Source organism: Sorex fumeus, unplaced genomic scaffold, assembly GCF_029834395.1.
Source record: "Sorex fumeus unplaced genomic scaffold, SorFum_2.1 ptg000030l, whole genome shotgun sequence".
Classification (NCBI taxonomy): domain Eukaryota; kingdom Metazoa; phylum Chordata; class Mammalia; order Eulipotyphla; family Soricidae; genus Sorex; species Sorex fumeus.
Window position 1 is genome coordinate 9455879 of NW_026606087.1, and position 24978 is coordinate 9480856.

The following is a 24978-nucleotide window of genomic DNA, read 5'->3' on the forward strand; positions in this document are numbered from 1 at the left end:
TACACGTAAGAAACTAAAGCTCGATCATCATTATTTCTTTTTTGGTACAGAAGCTTCTTAAACATACAGAAGTCTGATGTAATCCCATTTGTTTATCTTTACTTCCATTTGCTTGGCCAATGTCATTGAATTATTGAAGATAAACCCTAGATTCTATGTCATGAAATATTCTGTTTTCCTCAGTATAACTATGGATTTACATCTGATATCAATGTCTTTAATTCATTTGGAATGAACTTTTGAGCATGTGTGAAATAGGGAATCTGAGTTCATTTTATTACATGTGACCGGCCAGTTTTCCCAGCACCATTTGTTAAAGAGGTCTTCCTTGCTTCCATTTCATACTTCTTTTTTTTTCCTTTGTTGAAGATTAGCTCTTTATATACCTGAAGATCTGTCTCTGACCTCTCAATTCTGTTACATTGATCTAAGAGTTTGTCTTTATCTAATTACCACAATATATAACTGCTTTATAGTGTACTTTAAATTGAAGATAAAGAGGCCTCCTGGGGGCCAGAGAGATAGTGCAGTGAGTAGGGCACTTGCCTTGCATGCAACCCACCTGGGTTCGATCTCTGACATCCCATATGGTTTCCTGAGCACCACCAGGAGTGACTTGTAAGTGCAGAGCAAGGCATAAGCCCTAGGCACATCCTGGTGTGGACTGAAAAACACCCCCGCCTCCCTCTTCCCAAGAAGACTCATCTTTTTTCCTAGGATTTGTTTGGCATTTAGGGACTTTTATTACTCTATATAAATTTCAATAGCGATTGGTCTCTGTCATTTTAAAATGTCATGGGTATCTTTATAGAGACTATATAGCACTTTGTATAGTACTTTGGATAGGATTGTTGTTTTAATAATAATAATCGCTTCAATCAATGAACAGGGGATCTATTTCCATTTCCTCTGTCTTCTTTGATTTCTTTTAGTAGTGATTTATAATTTTCTTTACATTGCGTAAGTCTTGTACACATCACAAAGAACAGAAAACAACAGGTTTTGGCATGGCTATGGGAGAAAAAGGAACCTCATGTGCTGCTGATAGAAATGTTGACTGGTTAAACCATTTTGGAAAACAATATGGATATTTCCCCAAAAACTAAGAATTGAGCTTCTATATAACCTATAACCTATGTCATTTAGCCTGAGGACCCAAAAACTCTTCCAAAAAGACATATTCACTCCTCTGTTCTTTGCAACACTATTAACAATAGCCAAAATCTGGAAACAACCCAAGTGTCCATTACACCTTCCCAACACCATATTTCCACCCCGAACCCCAAACCCTGACCTCAAAGCAGAACCAAACTAATTTGTTTTATGTATCTTGTTATAAACAATCCATTAAAAATGGACAAAAAATGGTTTCTTAGAGGAAAGTGTGTAAAGATTGTTGAATTTTACCCAGGAGCCATTAAGCACTTCTCTAAGAGATTAGTAACATGTTGTTAAAGGTTGAGCCCTGTGTGCTTATGTCTATATCTGTATAAATGTATTTCCTTCTAAGATTGGTGTACTTTCTACCTAATCATATATAGTGTGCTACTTTTCGTACTTTGGTGGTGTCAAGTAGGAGAGTCGAGGCCGCATGGCCCAGGAATAGATTGACTCTTGAGTGAGGATCGTCCAAGTGTATAGAGAGTGGCTGTGAGCAGTTGAATTCTGGTGGTTTTCTGCTATTGGGGCTGGCTCTGTTGGGGTGGTGCAGGACAGGGCCTCACTGACCCCCCTTCCAGGTTGCACTGGGGCATAGGGTCCTGTGGCGTGGCTATGGCACATCGTTTTATGCTCTCTTCCAAGAGATTTATATTGAGTCTTTAAATCATGGTGGTTAATGCAATTATATGGCTCCAGTGGCAGGTTTTTAATTAAATAATGTGTGTTTTGAGGGTGGGGTGGAGAGATAGTGCAGAAATTAGAGGATGCTTGCACAGTCTGGCCAAGTACCAACAGAAGTAACCCTCAGGCCCCTGAGGAATACTCTTATGAAGGATAATAAGAGGAAGCTAGTTCACTGAGCAATGAAAAGAGTGTCTCCGAGGTGATCATACTTAAACACATGATTTTTAAAAATAAATCACTATTGAAAATACAAGATGAAATTTCATACAAAGAAATGGAAAAAATTCCATGTTCATGATTTGAAGAATTAACACTGTTAACATTACCATCCTAACCAAATCATTGCTCAAATTCAATGTGATGCCTACCTGTACTCCAATGTCATTTTTAAGGACATAGAAAAAAATACTATCAAAGTTTGTATAGAACCACAAAACCCTAAGTAGCATAAGCAGTTCTGACCAAAAAGAAGATATGAAGTTTCATTCCTGATTTTAAGATGATCTATAAAGTTTAACAGTACAAACTGTGGTATGGAATAAGAACAGATACTAGAAGATTGCAATAGAACTGATAGCTTAGCATAAAAAGAAACCCCCTACACAGACAGTTAGTTTACCACAAAGGAAGCAGACCATAAAATAGTGGAAGAAAGTTCTCTGAAACAAAATAGTTTAGGGAATATTGGTTAGCAAAATTCAAAATAATGATGTTGGACTACTTATATTTCACACCATGCACAAAATTGATCAAAGACTTAGATATTAGACCCAAATTCACAAGATAACATTTTAAGAAAACAAATCTAAATGGTCTATGAGATTGACTTCAGAAATGTCATCAGTGATTGGACTGTACTGAAAGAGAAACAAAACTTTATATAAAAGTAAAACTTTGTGAAACAAAACAATTCTATTCATATTGTATCAAAATGTCAAGTGTCTAGAACAACCTAACAAGGGAGTTGCAAAACTTATTTACTGAAACTATTAAGCACTAATGAAAGAAATAAGAGAAGACATAAAAAGATTGAAATGTAGTTATATTCATGTATTATAAACATTAATGTAGTCAAAATGAACATTGTGTGGAAAGCATTTTACAGATGCAATCCATTCTCCATAAAAATTTCCATGACAGAGATGGCAGCCTCTTTGGAGCTTTATGGAAATCCAGGTATGAGCCAGTTGTGACGGGGTGACTGAAACCTCATGGGAAGGGGGGTATTTCCGGCTCACCCTTCATGCCCTACCGAGGTCACGAATTGCCCCCCACGAGCGGCTCTCTGGCATGACCATGGCTCCAGAAGCACAAGGACTTAATGCAGAGCCCAGCAGCTTGCGGCAGAAAAGTGAATGGACTATGCGTTAATCCATGCCACCATGCCTGCCCGGAGGGGAAAGGGTGTTGCTCCCTTCCGCCTTTTTCCCATCTGGAAAGAAAGATGGCAGCCACCTCGGAGCTTTTTGGAAAGCCAGGTATGAGCCGGTCATGATGGGGCGACTGAAACCTCATGGGAAGGGGCGTGTTCCTGGCTCTTCCTTCACGCCCTACCGAGGTCATGAGTTGCCCCCCACGAGCGGCTCTCTGACATGGCCATGGCTCCAGAGCCACAGAAACCAATCTCATAAGTATCTGACTCTCAGCGGAAATACTTCCAGGCTTAATTCGTAAAATACCAGAAATCCAAAATCGTGCGGCCGCAATGCCGTGAGACATCATTTGATTCTTGTAACCAGCTGTAGAAAACAAATTATTTCACAATGCCCTTTCAGCATGTCTGATTTGGGGTGTAAACTCTAAATAATAATGGTGCATCTTTTGTCGAAACAATGAATCTAATCAAAGTAGATAGTGTTAACTAGAATTCATCTGCCTCACAGGCATTGGGAGGGTAGGGAGGGAGGGTTTATTGGGGTTCTTGGTGGTGAAAAATAAGTATTGGTGAAGGGAAATGTGTTTGATGATTGCATGACCGAGACTTAAACCTGAAAACTTTGTAACTTTTCCCACAGTGATTCAATAAAAAAAAAAAATTTCCATGACATTCTTCACTGACATAGTATAAATATTTTAAAATTTGTATGGAACATAAAACTCCCAGAATAACCAAAGAGAAATAAGATTAGTGGCATTGCATTTCCTGATTTTAAAACATACTACAAAACTGTAGTGTTCAAAACTGCCTGATACTAGAATAAAGACAAACTTTCAGATCAGTGTCTCCGAGTGTGATCATTATGACAGAGGGACTAAGAGCATGATGTATAGCAAGGAAAGTTTCTTCCACTAATGGTGCCGTGAAAACCGGCTAGCCTTTCTTTCTTTCCTTCTTTCTTTCTTTCTTTCTTTCTTTCTTTCTTTCTTTCTTTCTGGAATTAAACCCCTATTTCACACCATGCATGAAAGTTAATTGAAAATGGATCAATGATCTTAACGTAAGATCTTCTCTATTAAATATATCAAAGAAAATGTGGCAGAACTATCCACAATATGACCCCAAATAAGGTCACTGGCGAAGAAACCAAAGTAAAATAAATGGGACTATGTCAAACTCACCAGCACAGTGAAAGAAATGATGCCCAAAATAAAATGACAGCTTACTGAATCGAAGAAAATATTTGCACATGATACATTGAAGAAAAGACTGATTTCCAAGACATACAAACATTTACAAGCACCACCAATGAGGTACTACCTTACAACAGTAGAAATGGCATACCAGTGTAGGAACAGCACAGAGGTATCTCAGAAAAACTTAAGGTGAGAACTTCCATACAAATCAGCAAATCCTCTCCTGGGCATCTACTCTAAGAAAACTAAAGAGTGAATCCATAGACATATGCATACCTATGCTTTTTGTAGCATTATTCGTACTAGCCAAGATTTGGAAAGAATTCTAGTGTCCAGTAATAGATGAATGGCTAAAGAAATTGTAGTGTAGATGCACAATAGAATACTTCTCAGTTGTAACAAAAGATGAAATCCTGAGTTTACTAAAGCTTAGGTGGAACTGGATACGCAAAGTGAAATGAGTCAGAAGGAAAAAAAGATAAATACCAGATGATCTTTCACTCAAATATGGAATATAATGAAACTACACAGGAATAGACAAACCCAATGGAAAAAAACCCCGAGAATGCCAGTGGAACAGTGAATTGAAGCTGCAGAGTTCAGGGATTTGGAAAGAGAGAAGGAACCTTGAAATAGTGGTGGAGAGATGTTGACACCCTGGTGGTAGGGTGGTGAAGTACCATCGCAAGTATAATACAATGATATGGAAACTATTGTAAACCATGTTACCTCAATAAAATTAAATAGAAAACTAGAAAGATTTTTAAAGAAAGAAATTTCACTTAAGAAAATAGAAAACACCTTAATTAATGGGAGAAAATATTTGTACACCAGACATCGACAAAGAGCGAATATCCAAGGTATATAATTCATCACAAAACATAGCATCATACCCCCAAACCCCATAAAAATGGGCAAAGGAGCTAGAGACACTTTTCCAAAGAATACAGATGGCCAAAATGAACATGAAAAAAATGCTAGCATCACTGATTATCAGAGAAATGCCAATCAAAATGACAATTTTATCACTCACACCAGTGAAAACGACCTATATAAAAATGTCAAATATGACAAATGCTGATTGATGTGGAGAATAAGAAATCCTCCTCATTCCCTGTTGGAAAAATATAAACTGGTTTGGCATTCATGGAAAAGCATACTCATATTTCTCAAAATGTTAAAATAAAACTACAGTATGACCCAACAATTCCAATCTTATGTATATATTTAAAAATAAACACACAAAAACTCAAATTCAGAAAGATATGTATGCAAACTTGTTTGAAAGCTTTGTTCAGCTTCAACGTAGATGAATCCAATTTTTGGTGTAAATTTTGTCGTAATCATGGAGGTATAAACACAGCCAGAGAGAGAATACAGTAGATAGGGTACTTGCTATGCACGTGGCTAACCTGAGTTCAATCCCTGATACCACATATTGTCACCTGAACCCTGCAAGGAGTGATCCATAAGCACAGAACCAGGAGTAAGCCCTGAGCACTGCTGTAAGTGGCCCCTGAGCGTATTGGTGTAACCCCAAAGCAAAAAATAACAAAAATTTGGCATACTCTAAAATTTAGCGTTCTTTGGACTTGAAGTTCTATTTAAAAGTTTATATTTCATCACTAAGATATGAAAATAAAATCACCGATCATTTTTGCGTAAGAGGTATGGGTATTTTCAAGCATTTATATTTTGATTGTGTGGACATTGCAAAAATGATAATCCAATCATCTTTGTTCCCTGAACATTTCTAGTATTTGTTAAATTGATATGTGGTTGGATACAGTATTGTTAAATAAAAGTAGCTTTCAGCTTTATTGTAATCAGAAATATCGACCTATATATATTTCAACAAATAAATGACATTTTCATATTAGTATTTTTAAGTGTTACAGAGGACACTTTTAATTTTCACCATAGAAAACAGACATGATGATTTTCTTTTAATTGAAGAGAAAAATCCCTTGGCTCCAAATAAAGAAATCTTCCCTAGTCTCAGCTGCCTTTAAAAATCTTGAACCTGTCAGTGAAATTGTGTAATCTAGTAATAACATGCCTAAGGCTTATTGCCTTTTCTTGGGAGGCAGTATCAGCAAATGATGTGCTCTATCGATTTTAATCACATTGTTTTTACAGTTCCATTGTAGGCTTTGAAAACTCACCAAGTAAATAAATCTGTGGATATAAAGGCCTTTTTTTCTTGAGAAGCCTAACAATTTATATATTACTCCTTACTGATTGGTTGTAAAGGTGTAATATAAACTAGTGTTCTGTGTGCTTCTGATTAGGCTAAAATGTTTTGCTTAATACTTTTTTACATATAAAAATCTCATCAATATGATATTTGAGAACCTATGGCATTCAGAATCCAACAAATAACAAGTTGCTTCTAGGTTAGTCTGGCATGCTGTTCCTTTACGACTCAACTGCATGTGCTCAGTTTGAGCTTCCAGAAGCTAGCTGTGGGCTTGCTAAATGGAAATATTTGGAGTATTACATTGATAGATTATGACTGATAACAATAATTTTCTGATGCTAGTATCATATGATAGCAGATTGATGATTAGTAATAAATATATACATTTATTAAATGTATCTAACATATCAGGGCTTTACTAAATTATATTCTATATTTCAGTGATTTCTGTCATGTAAGTATAGGGTTACCGTCTATGTACTTTGTGTATGTTAGATAGTTACTCATGAGAAATTTCACCCTTGGTCTGTCTTGTTCTGCTTATAAAGGACAGGACAGTTTCATTTAATATTTTGGGGTAAATGTATACAATCCTCTGGATGAAGAAATAATTGTAAAAATAATAATTGAAAATAATTTAGAGACTTTAATGCTCATGAATTATTTAGAAATTTGGGGGTCAGAGGGTAAGGTGCTTGCCTTGCATGTGCCCAGTTAGGCTTCAATCTCAACACCACATATGTTCCCCCAAGTACTTCCAGGAGTGATTCCTGAGAACAGAGTCAGGGGTAAGCCCTGAGCATCACTGGATGTGGCCTAAAATACTAAATTAAAAAAAAAAATCTAGACTTTAGGCCCTAAGTGGTAGAATACCAGTGTTTTGTTTCTTGAAGTGGTTTGGCTTTGGTTATAGTAGTGCTGAATTCAGAGTGAGGATCCGTGTGTGTATGCGTGCGTGTGAGTATGTGTGAGCACGCACATGTGCATGCATGTTTGTCTGTGTGTGTCTCTGTGTGTAAGAGAGAGAGGGAGATGGAGAAAGAGAAGGAGAAGGAAAGGGAGAGGAAAAAAGGGAATAAATAACACTGCTATGAACATAGGGTGCATATATCCTTCCATATTTGTATTTTTATACTTTTAAAAGTAAATCCCTAGGAAGGTATTGTTGAGTCATGTGTTATTTCTATGTTTTATTGCTAAGTCATAGAGTATTTCCATTCTTAGATTTTTGAAGAAACCCTCCAACCATTTTCCAGAGTCTGCTCCACTTTACATGCCCACCAAGAATGTAAGGGAGTTCCTTTTTCTCAACATCCAGGCCAATCCCTTTCTGGTGTTCTTTGTTACATTGTTTACAATAGCCAAATCATTGGTTGGAGTGATAGCATAGTGAGTAGGGCATTTGCTTTGCACGCAGCCAACCCAGGTTCGATTCCTGCGCCCCTCTCGGAGAGCCCCGCAAGCTGCTGAGAGTATCATGCCGACACGGCAAAGCCTGGCAAGCTACCCATGACACATTCGATATGCCAAACACAGTAACAAGTGTCACAATGGAGATGTTACTGGGCCTACTAGAGCAAATTTATGAACAATGGGAGGACAGTGACAGTGACAGTGACAGCCAAATCATGGAAACAACCCAGATGCATTTTAGTGGATGATTGGATAAATAAATTGTAATATATTTATACTCAACTAAAGAGATGAGAGCTTGGGCTGGAAAGATAGTACAACGGGTAGGGCACTTGCTTTCCATGAAGCCAACCCAGGTTGAATCCCTAGCGCTCCATATGGTCTCCCAACCTGCCCACCCCCACCCCCAGGAGAGAGTCAGGAGTAAGCCCTGAGCACCACTGGGTGTGTCCCCCAAACAAAACAAAAATTGGGAACCTTTCTGGTAGAAGCCATGGAATGGAATTGTTGGGTCATATGGAAGCCCAATTCCTAATAAATTCTTTCTTACTTTAAACGTTCAGTACGGAGACCACATTTAAGACTGTTTGTACACACTACATCTTAATCACTGAGAAATAATATATAAATTAAAATAAATAAATACCAATAAACGTTTTTATCTCTGAAATAGTTTAAATTTAAAATATGCTATAAATCCTTTTATAAGATAACACTCATCTAACTTATTATGTTCTTGAAACAGTAAACAGATGCTGGTCTCCTTAATAATATAACACTATGTTCTAGAATCTCATTTTGACCTTAAGTTCTGTGAGCATGCTATGAAAACAAGTAGTTTAAAAGTGAATATACAGTCAGTTACCTTGGACAATCCATAAATTTGGTTCTTTTTTCATTTAAATAGAACACATTTTTGACTGAATTGACTTTTACTGTCTAGATAGATACCTTGTAGACACAGTCTTGGCAAAGAAAACTTAAAAATTGCTTTTGGGGAATAAAATTGTAGCTAGTTATATCTCATAAAAACACTCTTGTATTCATTTTCTTGGGGAAATTGCTCTAAGTGTATCTTCTGGGGCCAACATGAAAGAGACCTTTTATGCTTCAATAAAAATTCAGATTTTCTGAATCAGAATTGTTTCATTGAACAACTTTGTTCTGAAACTAAAGTGAAAATATTAACCAAAAGAATACTTACATTTTAGTTAAATGCCAACATGATTTTAATTTATTTTATTTGTCTACCTTGTTTAATTCCTATGTATGCCCAGTCTTTGGAGTCACAAAGAAACTCTTGCATGAGGAGCTTTTTAATTTTCAAATACACAATTTTTTAGTATCTCGAAGTTCTGTTTAACATAATTCCTTTATTCTATAGGAATAAAGTTGTTATTTTTTTGTGTTTACATAAAGATATGTTAGGTTTTCAATACTACCTAAATTTTTGCCTCTAAGATATGAATGACATCATTCATCCTGCTGAATGGTAGATTTATTAACAAATCTTTTAGGGTGAATTATAAAAGATAAATAAATGTTAAGATTTGTCCTTTTTTAAAATCTGAAATATTTATAATCCAACCAGCCAAAAATAAATTAAATTTGAAATCTAATTCTTATCAAAAATTTTGCATAAATTTATACAAAAAATTTATCCAACTTGTTTTTTTTTTAAATTGCTGTGGTGAGAAAGTAGAACATTATTTTGGCAAAAATAGATTGGAGAATAGAAATGAAGTTTTTTTATAATAAGAGTGTCTTTGCTTTCCTAATATAGCCACTAAATTATTCTAGTGCAATTGATAAATAAGATACTGTAGAAAATTCTCAGAGGGCTATGTCGGTGTCAATGATATTATGGTAATTTGATTTATTGAGGAATTGACAAAAATAAAGGAAATGCTTGCTGGACAGAGGGAAAAAATAATTTAGATGCATAAAAATCCATGTTAAAATGGGAAATTTGATATTTAAAGATTCTGTTGAAACTTTGTTAGGTAGGTATATACATTTTGTAAAGGTTGGAGGATATGGCAAGTGTCCATTTAGGAGTGCTATTTATAATGAAGGAACTCAGCTGCTGTTTAAATAAACCTTTACATTATGAAAATTTCTTTCAGTTTCATATAAAAAGTGCTTTAACATCATTGTCCTTAATACATGTGTAAAATGATGACTTACACATTTGACGTGGAGCTTTTCTACACCTGCAGAGAGAAAATACTGTTTTTCCTAAACAGAAAGGCTGTTATTTGTAGATCTACTTCACTGCTCTAAGTCATTGATGGTTACAGGCTTTATAATTTAACCTGAAATGCAAAAAGCATTTTCTTTCAAGGTTTGAAGTTAAATCATTTTACAATGTGTATACAGATACATTATGAGTTTTCTTTGTCTTGCATGTACTTGAAAAACAAGGCCAAACATTGTAAGCAGAGTGTGTGTGTATGTGTGTGTGTGTGTGTGTGTGTGTGTGTGTGTGTGTGTGTGTGTGTTATATCAACTGAGTTCTTTTTTCCCTCTGCTTCTCTGAGGAGGGAGGGTACTTTTTATACACCTTTTCCACTGCTCACCACTATGACTTTTAATCACAGCAGGAGAATTTCTCCCTATCACTTTGATGAAAGGTCATAGTTATTGGGGCTGACTTGTTCATAATTTCTAATAATCATATGTTATACTATACACATTATCTGGCGTAAATAAAAGCATAGTATTTAAACTTTTGTATCTATCCACAAATGAGATTGACTTATAAAGTCTTTTCCCCTTTTGATTTTGCTGCCATGGTCATATTTTATTTATTCTAAGTAAATAGACTGGATTGCTTTTCATTACTTTTAAACAGTTTATATGGGAACTCTCTTTTCCCTAAAAACAAAAAAGAACTCTGGTACAGAACTTGCAGAATAAAATGGTAAGTGCTACAAGTAAATGCAAAATGAGTAAAGGAATGGAATGATAGTGCATAAAAAGGTTAGAAAAATTCTCTCCAGTGAGCAGAATACATTGGGAGCGGAAAACTTTGTGGAACAAGAGACTAAGGCATGTCGATATCTAAGAGAAGAGCATTCTAGGCCAAGGAGGCAGAAGGATAAAGCCAGGAAGGGGTGAAGGGGAGTATGCTTGGAATGTTCATATCACAGCAAGGTGGCTGGAATATCTAGAGTAAAGGAGAAAATGATCAAATATGAAACAGGCGATATTGTAGGAGGTCAGTGTATTTGGAATCTTACAAACAAAATTTAACAAAACTTCCATTTCTTGGTCATTTCTGTTCATCCTGTTTTTGTTCCTTAGTCATATTTGTCTTTTTATTTGACTTCCTATGTAATATATCTTAATTCTTTCTTTGTGAGATTTTTATTGTTTATTTCTCTTCATTGTTATTGCCACTGTAGTGATGTCCACAGGTTGTGTGCTTAGTTGCACTGCTTGTTTGGGGATGCAGGGTGCGGGGTGGTCACTCATGGTGCTCACACACACTTAGTGCCCTGGAGATTGTTTGTTTGTGGTGATGTGGGGAATCACAGTGATGGTGCAGGTGGGACTGCACTTGGTGATAGGGGTGATGCAGGGATCAAACTCATGGTTTCACCCCTGTGAGGGTTCCAACATTTGAATTACATTCCTGAACCCTGCATATATATATATGTATATATACATATATGTGTGTGTACATCTATATATATACATAATATGCTATTATTTACTCATATATATGAGTTAAAAATACCATTGATTTATAATGTTATATATGTTTCAGTTTTATAATTGAAATTTTTATATAATAAAGATTTAAGTATATAAGTTTTCTTCTATATACCATTTCCTTGTATTCTAAAAGGTCTTCCAACCTACAGGGAGGATGGAAAATGGAGGATTTTAATGAGCATATTGCTGTGCTAGACAAACTCAGGATTCTGTTAGTAAGGAAGAATAGGAGACTTCAAATATTGGGTGGATTACTACCAATATTTCACAGAAAATCTTATGGGGTTGGGAGAATTTTCTGGAGATACCATGATATGAAGATTATTACCAAACATTGTGAAATGGGAAAATACTCAATTTATTTTGTGAAACCAGTCAGAATTTTCTATCAAAACTTAATAGAGAAAGATAAAAAGGAAACTTTTGAGAAACAGTTTAATTTATCATTTTTACTAAAATACTCAAAAAACAAATGTCAAGTCTTCAGCACATTAAGAGAATCACCTATTGTGGTTGTATGAATTTTATACTATAAAAGTACTAATGCTTTAATATTAGGAAAACTTGTAACAGCAAGGGAAAAAATTAAATAAGAAAATATATAATCACAGCATTTCATATGACTTTGTATTTATGATTAAGAAAGCTATCTTATATAGTTAAAACTGCAATGGTGTTTCTTTTTTTTTTTCTGGTGGGGGTCACCTCCATAGCGGTTTTCTGCTTGGTGGTCCAGAGGCTGATTGGTGATTCTCTACCTACTTGACCAGTGATTCAGTACAAACAACTGAGAATGAGATGCTGCATGCTGCTTGGGCCTTGCAGTGCTAGGGATAACCAGACCAATCCGATGGTGCTGAAGGCTTCTAGGGCCACACCTGGCAGTGCTCAGAGTACCTTGTGGTGCCAGGAACAAATCCAAGTCTGGCACATCAAGTATATTTTGGCCCCTGAAAAACTATTTTTTTGAGAGGGTGGTGAAGAGGGTGGCAATGTTCTGTTGGGCTCAGGTCCTACTCCTAGTTCTGTGCTCAGGGATCACTTGTGGTGGTACTCAGGGGACTATTTGGGGGTTCTAACTGGATTGGTCACATCCACGACAACCTCCTGCCTCCTGCACTCTTTTGCAAACTCCTACAAGTCTTTTTTTTTTTTTTTTTTTTTTTTGCTTTTTTGGGTCACACTTAGCGATGCTCAGGAGTTACTCCTGGTTCTGCACTCGGGAATTACTCCTGGCGGTGCTTGGGGGACCATATGGGATGCTGGGAATCGAACCCAGGTCGGCCACGTGCAAGGCAAACGCCCTACCCACTGTGCTATTGCTCCAGTTCCTCAAAGGTATTTCTTAATGAAATAAAGATATCTATCTTCAGGTTCTGAGCGTTTATTTTAGTTCAAAGGACAAAGTTATTATCTTCTATCTCCAGCCTCATTTATCCATCATTGCAAAAAAGAAAATTTTAAATAATGTCTGCAATAATAGCACAAAATCATAGTAACGTTCTCCCTTTTTTTCCCCCAGAAGAAATTTGTCAGTTCTTTCCTTTGTACTGCAGAACACATTCCTTCTTCCTACTTGGAACTACTACCTTCTTTTTTCCTCCTTTCCAACTTGCCACCATACAGCTAAGACAGGTAGAATGCTGAGCATATCTATTCTATACTAAGGAAAATAGCATTCATGTTCATATTTTTGCATTTATTCATAAAAATGAGAGGCACCTAATAGACTTTGCACTTTGAGAATTAGATCATTCTGTAAAATCAAATTATCTCTTTTATGAAGTGTGTAATAAGCATTTGTTCAAAAAATAATAAAAATTTCACTGAAGTATATGTTTTATATATAATTTCAATTCATTTTATTTACTATTTGTTACTGTTTGCTCGAGCGGGCCCAGTAACGTCTCCATTGGAGACTTTGTTGTTACTGTGTCTGGCATATCGAATACTCTCGGTAGCTTGCCGGGCTCTCCGAGAGGGGTGGAGGAATCGAACTCGGGTCGGCCATGTTGGCCGCTTGTAAGGCAAACGCCCTACCCGCTGTGTTACTATTTGTTACTGTTTATGCTTTTGCTGTACAAAATTGCTGTTTCTACCACCACCATGGTACCTAACTGTCTCTGCCACTGTCTTTTTCACTTCTAGTCCTTCGCATCTTTTCTCCAGACTCCAGTACTTTCCCACTCCCATATCATCCTTAGTGGTAACATGTTATGTTATCAGAATCCAAGGGTTTATTTCCATTTACCTCTGTCCATTCTCTTTTCTTTTTTAAATGTAGCACATATGAGTGAGATCATCCAGCATTTGTCCTTCTTCAGACTCACCCCCCCTAAGATGACAACATTTAGTTCTATCCAAGTTATAGAAAATTACTTTTTTTCTTTTTAAGGGACTTCTCATGTGATGTTCATGGAGTCCTGGGGGCTATTCCTGGTGATTCTCAGCGAATTTGGCCATCGAGTTGGTGCTAGGGCCTGATGAATCATTGCTGCTTGTACCTTGAGGTTCTGGAGACCACCAGGGCAGGGTCACTATGGTGATGTTTGGGAGCCTCTACGGCCATACTTAGTGATACTTAAGGGCCTATGTGGTACTGTAGTTTGAACTTCTGTTTACCTAGCCTAATACCACAATTTCTTTTCTTTTTCTTTATTTTTTGTTTTGTTTTTGTTTTTTGCTTTTTGGGTCACACCCGGCAATGCACAGGCTGGCTTTTCACTCAGGAATTACTCCTGGCAGTGCTTGGGGGACCATATGGGATGCTGGGATGCAACCCGAGTTGGCCACGTGCAAGGCAAACGCCCTACCCGCTGTACTATCACTCCAGCCCCATCACAATTTCTCTATCTGCTCATTTGTCATTGAACATTTGGGTTGTTTTCAGTTCCTGGATACTGTTAATAGCTTTAATTAACATAGCTATGGCTATTAACATAGCTGTGTTCTTTTAATAAATTCATAATTTTGTGTTCTTGGAAGTGAAAGCTTCAATGATTTCACTCCTGTCAATGCCCAGAGTTTGGAGATCTAATCTGGGTAGCCTGTGTGCAAGATAAGCACCTTATCTACCGTACTATTTCTCCAGTCCCTCTCTGGACTTAGTTTTTAAGAAGATAGAAATGTTTATAGGAAAGTAGAAGAGATAAAGGAGGAATACTCCACATGGTAAGGTATTTAGAATAGGACTAAGTTTCTCTACACTTTTGTATACACGCCCGTTCTCACTGATGTGTGAAGTGATGTCATGTTGATTTGCACTTAATAAGTGATTATGAGCACTTTTCTATATATCTGTTGGCCATCTTCTTTGAAGAAGTATCTGTTCATCTATATCCTCCCCCCATATTTTTATGGAGTTTTTGTTGTATTTTGCGATTTTTTAAAAATCTTGGATGCTAGTCCTTTGTGAGATGTATGATGTGTAAATAAATCTCCCATTTATGGGTGCTTTAAATTTTTTGCCCAGTTTCTTTCATAGTGCCTAAGCTTTTCAGTTTTATGTGTCCCCTTTGTTTATTTTTGCTTTTACTTTCATTGCCAGTAGAGTAAAATCAATGAAGACAATGTTGAAGTCAGAATCATGGGACTTTTTAAATTTATTTTTAAACTTTATTTTGGGCACTGTGTTTTACAATAATGTTAATGATAGGGTTTCATGCACAACACAGTCCTGCATCACATACCTCCACCTGAGCATCCTCTTCTCTCTACCATTGTCCCACTGTCCCGGGGAGTTCTACCCATATTTATTTCAATATATTTCTATAGATTCAAGTAGAATTTCAAGTTGTGTATAATGTCAGGTGGGATCCATTTTTGGAGAAAGGGCCATGTAACCAGTTTTCCTTCACAGTTGTTGAAGAGGGATTCCTTCCTTTACTTTATAGTCTTGGATAATTTGTCATAAATAAACTGTCCAGACTTCTGAGAGTTTACTTCTGGGCTCTGAATTGTATTCCACTGGTCTGAACTACTGACTTTATTCCATTATCACACATTTTGGGGTAATATAGCTTTCCAGTGTATTTCAAAGTCAGGAAATTTATGCCTTTCATCTTTTATCACAGAATTACTTTGACTATTCAAGTTTTTGGGTTTCATGCAAATTTTGATAGTGCTTGTTCTATGTCCTTGAATAATGCCAATAGAAATTGATGGCTATTTCATTGAACCTGTGTGATGATTTGGGTAGGATGGCCATTTTAACATTGCCAATTCTTCCAATTCATGGATGTAGAATTGTTTTCATTTCCTTTGCCTTCTTCTGTTTCTTTTAATAAGTGTCACCTAATTTTCAACAAAGGAGATGAAAAACTTAAAACAAACTTATGGATTGCTAGTACCCTGGTGCTCTAATTTTTAAGTTATTTTTAGTATTTACTTCTTACTTGGGGCTTCATTTGTTCTTTCTAATTTCTTGAGATGGTAGTTAGGTTATTGTTTACTTGAGGTTTTTCTTGTTTCTGATGTGTCTGTATTACTATGGAATTCCTTCTTATCACTGTTTTTGCAGTATCCCATAGATTCTTATAGTTGCATCTTCATTCTCATCCATTTACAGGAATATTTTCATTTCTTCTTGGGCTTTCTTTTGATCGAATGGTTGTTCAGTAGTGTGTTTGCTTTTAAGTGTTTGAATTTTTATGAACTTCTTTTTATAGTTAATTTCTAATTTCATGGTATTGGTTCTGAAAAGATGAAGTTCGATTCATTGGCATTTACAAAAATTATTAACATAGAGGAATTATTTCCTTTTTTCTATGAAGATTTGGGAATTTTTTTTTGTCATTTGTCTTTGTTTCTTTTATTTTTCCTTTGTTTTCTCAGCTTTTTCTTTGAAAGTGACGTTTGATGTTCTGATCCACTTCCATTTGCCTGTCCTGTTCATTTCTTCTAAGTGTTTTTCCTCTGAGTTTTATTATTTAGTTTACCTGTGAAGTTCTAAGCTTATTTTCCTTTTTAAATTTAAAGCACGTAGTCTCAGGTCCATTCTTGGAGTTCCCCTTATTACTCTCCTTTAAGCATTTAAAATTTTTAGAAATATAATTGTCTGCTTCTGACTAAGGTTTCCTTTCCTTTTATAGAAGACCATTCAGTGTTTCAGAAGATCTGGTTTAAAAGTAATAAATGTGTCTAACTGGTGTTTGTCTGTAAATGTCTTTAGCTCTCCTTTAAATCAGAGTCATAACCTTGCAAGAAAGAAGATTCTTGGTAAGAACTTATTTTCATTCTAGACTTCAGATATAAAACAAACAAACAAACAAACAAAAAAACCCCACTGTCCTCCCGTTGTTCATTGGTTTTGCTCGAGCATGCCCAGTAACATCTCCATTTACATTCTATTTGTCTTGTAGAGTTTCTTGAGAGATCTGAGATGTCTTAAGAGAGGCTCCATTATATGTGAGCCTGCTTTGCTATTATGAGTCTCTCTGTTTGGTTCTTGCCATTTTCATGACAGTGCATCTTGGTTTTCATTTGAGGTATTTTATTTTGCTTGAAATCCTTTCTTCCTTCCTTCCTTCCTTCTTTCCTTCCTTCCTTCCTTCCTTCCTTCCTTTCTTTCTTTCTTTCTTTCTTTCATCCTTTAGTTCTTTCACCTTTCGTTCTTTCATCCTTTCTTAACTCTATAATATGGTATTAAAGAGTGTGTTTTTATTGAGACAGCAGTTTACATGATTGTATATATTTAATTTAATGAATTTACTTTTTAATAGAGTCATTGTGAGATACACAGTTACAAAGCTGTTCATGATCACGTTTCAGTCATACAGTGATCCAATACCCACCCCTCCACTAGTGTCATTACTTACCACCAGTGACCCCAGTTTCCCTTCTGCCACTCCCTTCCCCCAGACTGCCTCTATGGCAGGCAGGCTCTCTCTCTCTCTCTCTCTCTCTCTCTCTCTCTCTCTCCCACCCTTTCTGCCCTTCCTCCCTCCCACCCTTCTGGGCTTTGTGGTCTGCAACACAGATACTAAGAGGTTATCATGTTTGTTCCTCGATTACTTTCAGCATGCCTTTCCTATCTGGAGTGATCATTTATTTGGCATAATGGTTCCTTCTCTATCCCAAATGCCTTCTCCCCCAGTACTTGAAGCAGGCTTCCAACCACGGACTAAACCTCATTTCACTCATGTCTATCCATGTCTATCCATTTATAAATGAATTTCATAATTTCGGAAACTTTTTCTTAGTCAGGGTATATACATATCCTCCTTCAGATTGTGGAAATTTCCAGAAATGATTTCTTCCACCAACAGTTTGCCCCCTTTCTCTTTCCTCTCTGTTGGAAGGCCAATGATGCGAATGTTGTTCCTTTTAATGCTGTCCCACAAATCTCATGTTTATTTTCATGGTTTAGTTTACATTTTCTTTGCCCTCTTCTTATTCTACTTTGTCCCGGAGGTCACTGATTTGAATTTCAGGTTATTCCTGAATGGAATTCCTCTATTGTGTATTTTAGTTCAACTCTAAACTTTTTAAGCTCATTTATTTCTGTTTGGAATTATTCCTCTTTTTCAGAATTTCTATTGATGTTCTCTCATATTAATTTCTTCATTTCATTAAGCATTAGTAAGATTGTTCTTGTGAAGTCTTTTTTGGAGAGTTCAGAAAGATCTTTGTGTTATTTTTTTGTTATTGTTGCTTGAAGATCTTCCTAGGTTTTTGTCCCCATTGATTGATGTAGCTGAATTCCCCCTGTGCAGGCACAAAATAAATAAGTGAATCGATGGTGGCAGTGGTGCTCTCTCTCACCCGCTGCATGCCTCGGTGGCCATGAGGTCCTTCCCCCACCCCTACCTGCAGCCACCACCAACAGATGCATAAAGGAAGGAACAGGGCCACCAGGCTGGTTGGTGATCAGTTGCCGTTTATTCTATTCTCCCCACGCACCTGTTCTAGTCACACTAAGTGCCCCATTCCAGTCTCACACTGCCCCTTATTCCTATCTCCTCCTGTCCCCCATGCTAGTCTCTCCATGCTCAGTCTCTCAGCCTCAGTCTCGCCCCCAACTTCCAAGCGTTGGGGGTAGCAACTACACCCAGGTCAGGTAGCACAGTCAATATGTGAAAGCCTTCTGAGTGAAGCTCTTCTAAGATAAGACAAAGATCTCCTGCAACCAGGAGTTAGCTCAAGGGTGAAATACCTACCACCTAGGGGTGTGTATCTCCTTTCCTTAGTCCAATAACCATCTTAGATTTATTTCTAAATAATTTTTCGACTCATTTTGTATGGACACAGTTAAGAGATTATATATATATATATATATATATATATATATATGTATATATTAAGCTTGTAGGGTGGCTCTCACTGGGAACATTTCGCTATAGATCCCAGACTACAGTGCTCAGGCCAGATTAGTCTTTCCTAACCTTAGCAGGGTCCTAGTCCAGTTGATATTCTTTGGATCATTACAGAATTTGTCCATGACCATGCTCTTATAATTAAGTATTATGGTGCTTGGCCTGGCCTGTTCGATGCCAGAGTAGCTCAAGCTTGCCCTGGGTCCATCCAGTCCCTCATTGGACCCCTGCTTTGGGGGAGCTAGGAACTAAAAGCAACTGAGGCTTAAGTCGAGAAAAAAAGATGATGCCAGAGTAGCTCACAACTTGTCCTGGGTCCATCCAATCCCTTGTCAGGTCCCTGCTTTTGGGGTGAAGGAACTAAGGGCAACTGAGGCTTAAATTGAGAAAACAGATGCCCAGGAGTGAACATTATTCCGAGTCAGTTAACTCCCAAGTTACAAAAGCATAGCATTAACTGTCTTCCTGTCCTATATAAAAGGACATTGCTCTGAAGTAAACTATGCAAAAGGACATAAAGAAAGGAGAAAAGCAATATTTTACTTAAGAATACAAGTCCGGAGTCCTTTGAAGGATCTGACCTTACAAGTCAACAGAGTCTAATTTGGGGATAAAGCTAATTGAACAGTTGGGGAAGCAGAGCACAGAGAAGAGGTTACAGATAAACAGAGAAATGGGAGTGCCTTGGGAGCACAGTGATGGGTGTAACCCAATAAACTGAAACTTCCTGAGGTCAGGGAGAAATGACAAACCAATGTTATCCTACATCCCTACCCCCCTCTGTATTGTTTTATGGACACACTTGGTGGTGCTTAGCTGTCACTCCTGAATTGATCGAACCTGAATTGATTGTCTCCAGCACCTGAATTTCTTGTTATTTTTTAAAGAAAATAAAATTGTTAATTGTACTTGGCAGCCAAAGAGGGCTCTGGATGGAGATCAGAATGCAAGCTGGCCCGAGTTATTCACATTCACAAATCAAGATAGTGTATCTAAGATTGTGTGTACCTGGATGTACACTCAGGATTTGTGGTCACATGTGAACTACAGAAGGCTGCAATGCTCCTGGAAATTTTGCAGTCACATGTTTAGTTTGTCAAATATTTCCCTAGGTTCGGGCAGGCTGTGCAACATGCCAGGGTTCACAATTGCTGACACCTGACAGGGATTCTGGCATCTATGCCGAACAGGCCTGGGTAACAGCTGGGCTTGATGGTAGATGGGTAGCCAACAGCATCTGTAGCACCACGCAGATCTGGTATCATTGTGGATTTGCTTTTCCTGGTGGCTGCCAGTCTGTGTTGCCCAGGTCAAGCCAACCTGGGAAGCACCTTGTAGTCCCACCCTAAATTTGACCAATCCTGTGCTTCAGCCAGTTGCTCTGTTGTTCAGACAAGGACTAAACTTGGGCACAGCAGTCAAAGGTAAGTCTGTTGCTAGCTTTTCTTAATCTCTGTAGAAAATTTCCTTTCTGAATCTAGGCTTTCGTTCCACAGATTTCAGTCAGTCAGATGCAAGTAAGGCGGACTTATTTTGTTTGGTTAGGTGAAGGTAGATGTCACTCAACCCACTGCAGCTTGGATCAGTAGAGTTTGCCTTTGGGTTGGTGCCTGTTCTGAAAGGGTTCAGAGCACCTTGCTGACTTGTCAGGGGACTGATGAAGCTAGAAATATCTTTCCCGGTTTAGGTCTTACCCCTAGTCAGGTTTTGTAAGCCTAGAGTTTTAAGTATGGGGTGCCAATTTTCAGTTCACCCCTGTTTTTTGTTTGGGGGCCACACCCAGCACTGCTCAGGATTTACTTCTGGCTCTGCACACAGTAATCACTCCTGGCAGTGCGTGGAGCAGGGGAGGGGGGGTGGGGGAGCATTTGGGGTGCTGGGGATCGAAACTGGGTCAGCCCTATGCAAGGCAAGCACCCTACCCAATGTACTATCTCTCCAGCCCTATCATTTCTATTTTTCCTCAGAGCCAAGTACGTACCTCCTTGCTTCTCTTATATTCTATCTGGGATCACTCTCCTTAGCTTTCAAACTGGGCTTTTCTACATGCTCCACAGCAGGGAATCTTCCCTAGATGGTGGGTGGGTTCTCCAGTGAGTTTTCTTAGCAGGCTCCCATTTTAATTTAGGTTATATTTTTTTTGAGGGGGATGGGCAGGGCACACTCAGTGGTGCTCAGGGCTTACGCCTAGCTTTGTGGTCACGTATCACTCCTGGTGGGCTTGGGGAACCATATATATATGGGGTGCTAGGGATCAAGCCTGGTTCAGCTGTGTACAAGGCAAGTACCGTATCCACTGTACTATCTCTCTGGCCCCTGTATTTAATTTAGTTTTGATACTGTTTTGTTACCATGAAAAGGCTCTCAGATTGCTTCCTTTTTGTCCCATCATGGACCTATCTATACACAAATACTTTAAATTTTAAAACATTTCAACCCACATTAAGAAATACATTTTATATTGTGATGAGTTTTACACACACAGGCATGTACATCCATGCAAGCATATTCAACACATATATATAATTTTACTTATATAATTAGAATTATATAATTAAATGTATTTTAAAATATTCATAGAACTATGAAACTATTTTTGCACCACATCTAGCAGTGCTCAGGATTTACTCCTAGGTCTTCATTCAGGGACCACTTCTAGAGGGGTTCAGGGGACTATATAAGGTACTTAGGATAAAACCCATGCCAGCAGTGTGGAAGGCAAGTGCCCTACCACTGTACTATCTACCCAGTACCTATGAAAATATTTTAATGTTACCTATTTTACTTTGGGCCAGAGTGATAGCAAAGCGAATAGGGCATTTGCCTTGCATGCGGCCGACCGGGGTTCGATTCCTCTGCCCCTCTCAGAGAGCCTGGCAAGCTACCAAGAGTATTCCGCCTGCACAGCAAAGCCTGGCAAGCTACCCATGATGTATTCGATATGCCAAACACAGTAACAACAAGTCTCACAATGGAGACGTTACTGGTGCCCGCTCGAGCAAATCCATGAACAATGGGAGGACAGTGCTACAGTGCTATTTTACTTTATTAAAAACTTTATATGCATGCACAAAATTAATTTCCTTAGGTTTTGTTGTTCAGTAGTTTATGGTTCAGAACAAAAGAGGGCAATTTTTTGATTGCTAAATAAAGTGTCTGGAGTAGAAGTATTCAATTTGAAAGATAAGAACCAATTGTGTTTAGAAATGTTTTAGTAGCACTATTTTATTTTATTTTGTGGTAAATAAAAACTTTTAGGGCTGGAGCGATAGCACAGTGGTAGGGCGTTTGTCTTGCACGCAGCCAACATGGTCGACCTGAGTTCGATTCCTCCGCCCCTCTCGGAGAGCCCAGCAAGCTACCGAGAGTATCTCGCCTGCACAGCAGAGCCTGGCAAGCCACCCGTGACGTATTCGATATGCCAAACACAGTAACAACAAAGTCTCCAATGGAGACGTTACTGGGCCCGCTCGAGCAAATCAATGATCAACGGGAGGACAGTGACCAAAAACTTTTATATACTTCTTATTTTTTCTAGGATGGTTATAGGTTAAGAAAGAATTTCCTAAATGACAATTTTTCTTTTTTCCCTACAGTTCTCATGTGTGACTATAAGTCTAGTACATCATTACCCTAAGGATATCACCATTTAGAAGTTTTCAACATCAGCTTAGTTTGTCCTTTTTCATCTGATTCTTAAACAGAGGACACATCTTTCTTTCAAGTTACTTTTGTGGCCAAATTAAGCAAATGGCTGGAAGTAATTATGGCAAAAAATTTATGAAATGCCCCAACTGTTCCTCTTCTCAGAAAGATGAACCTTCTGTATGTACCTGTAAATTAGTTCAGCCTCTAGTTTCAGACACGGAAATATCAGAGTCATCAAGCATTAGTAGTGTAGAATTAACAGGCCAAAAAGAGAAAAAAAAAGGAAAAAAACATTTTAAAGAGAATACTTCTGCAACAGATTTGGTAAGTACCAAAATTTTTCTTGCTCAGTACAGGTTGATATTCCATTCCCCAAACTCATTCTAAGTTTCACCCTTGCCCTTGAGTTCTTGTCAGCTAGTTTATTGCCTCTTGACAATAAAAGGAATATTCCTTTCCCGTGTAAGAATTTATCAAAACTACTATTAATGTTTAAATAATATTTCAGAAATGACCAAATTGGTTTCCTAGGTCATAAATGCATCACAATATTATTCCAGCTTCATTTAAAAAATGGATTATCTCATGATGTTTCATTAAAAAACTTTTAAAAATGGATTATGCATAAATTAATTACTTTTAAAGTTGAATTAAGTCTGAATTGGGGAGAATTTTCTTCAACTGATAAAGAATGAGATTTATGGTTGTTCTTAAATGTAGGGTGCTTTTTTGTTTAAAAAACTTCCTACTTATCTAGATGAAAAAGCTATGTATTTTGCAAAATCATTCTTCTTCACTTTCAGTCTATGATTAACGAGTTAGACTTGGTTTGGGTAGAATCACCTTTATAGAAAAGAGGCAACATGGGAAATTATAATAGGTAAAACATGATTTGGGGGATTGGGAGCAGTAAATTAGAGTCTCAGCACCCAGTGTTGTACCTTTTTTTTCAAATTTCTCTGAACTCTTCCTTCCATTTTGTGTTATGGTATAATCATTGCTATATAGTAATCTCTGAGTGAGTCATTATTATATTCATTTTCATTCAAAGTACATTTTATGACTGTTCAGCCAGTACTTCTTTCAATTGACAATGTATTCAAGATGATTGCTAGGTTGTGTGTTTTTTTAAAAGTTTATTGAGAAAGCATGAAGTTGACTTTTTTGTGATAAAAAATATAGCAGGTAAGTTCTGATATACTGGGTTATTTTATAGACTTGTCTAGAAATAAAAACTTAGATTTAATTACTTCATAAGGTATCTTTTAGCCCAATGAGCAAATAAATCAATGAAGACTTTGAATTTGAAAAATAGAGTAAATCAGTTTATACACTATTAATCTCATGGCATACTTTAAATATTTGTCAGAATAACTAGAGTATTATTTTATCAATAATTATATTGTCTTAAATTTAATTTTTTTATTTCTTTTTGATTAAAAGGCCTTAAGAATCTCAAACATAGAGAAAAAAATGTCTCAACAGTGGAATCGGGCCAACATTACAGAAGGAAAAGTTCCTCACACAAGGATAGATAATGGAGCTCTTATTGAGGTAGATAGAAAACAAATTGAAGCTATGGGAATTTAAATTTTTTTTCTAAATTAATGGCAAAAATGACTTTTAAAAAAAGTGTCTGTGATGAAGAAGGAAAGACAAAAGTAAACTTATCATTTTCAAAATCTTACATCAAAATCAAAATCTGTACTTGATCATTGTATAACTGAAACCCAAGCACAAAAATTTGTAAGTCTACAACTGTACCTCATGGTGTTTCACTAATAAAAAAAATAATTAAAAAAATCTTTGCTAAAGAAAATGAAGATTAGTTATTTTTTATTTCTAGAGGATTAAATTAGTTTTAATTTACTGAAGAGCATTTTTATTAGATAAAATGAGAATATTTTGTTCTCCATAATCACCTATTGTTAAGGGCAATCAGGGAGCTCTTTGTAGATCTCTTCAAGATGCATAGACCAGAAGACCTGAATGGTTTGTCAATTTCCTTGACAGTGTGTAGTATGGCTAGAATTAATTCCTAAATCTCTCAATTGTTTTTAGCTTATTATTGGATAAACACTGATATTTCTTTCAGCATTTTAATTAATATATAATTACAAGTTAAGTATTACAACCATTTTAGAAATTAAAATGCATTTTAACTATTTAATTAAAGATATTATAAGAATAACTAAAAGAAGAAATTTATTTAATGTTAAATAATTTTTAATGTTTTAAGAGATATTTGGAAAGTTATTTGAAGTA

At 36.9% G+C, this 24978-nt stretch overlaps 1 protein-coding gene across 1 annotated transcript in view; it reads left to right on the plus strand.

Annotated features, from left to right (window-relative positions):
- STK33 (serine/threonine kinase 33) overlaps positions 1 to 24978 on the plus strand; it is a 203352-nt gene that overhangs the window by 113050 nt on the left and 65324 nt on the right. The window contains exons 2-3 of the mRNA XM_056116336.1: positions 22662 to 23037; positions 24157 to 24267. Of these exons, the coding sequence (XP_055972311.1) occupies positions 22816 to 23037; positions 24157 to 24267 (333 nt within the window). The 5' untranslated portion in view covers positions 22662 to 22815. The remainder of the gene's footprint in view (positions 1 to 22661; positions 23038 to 24156; positions 24268 to 24978) is intronic.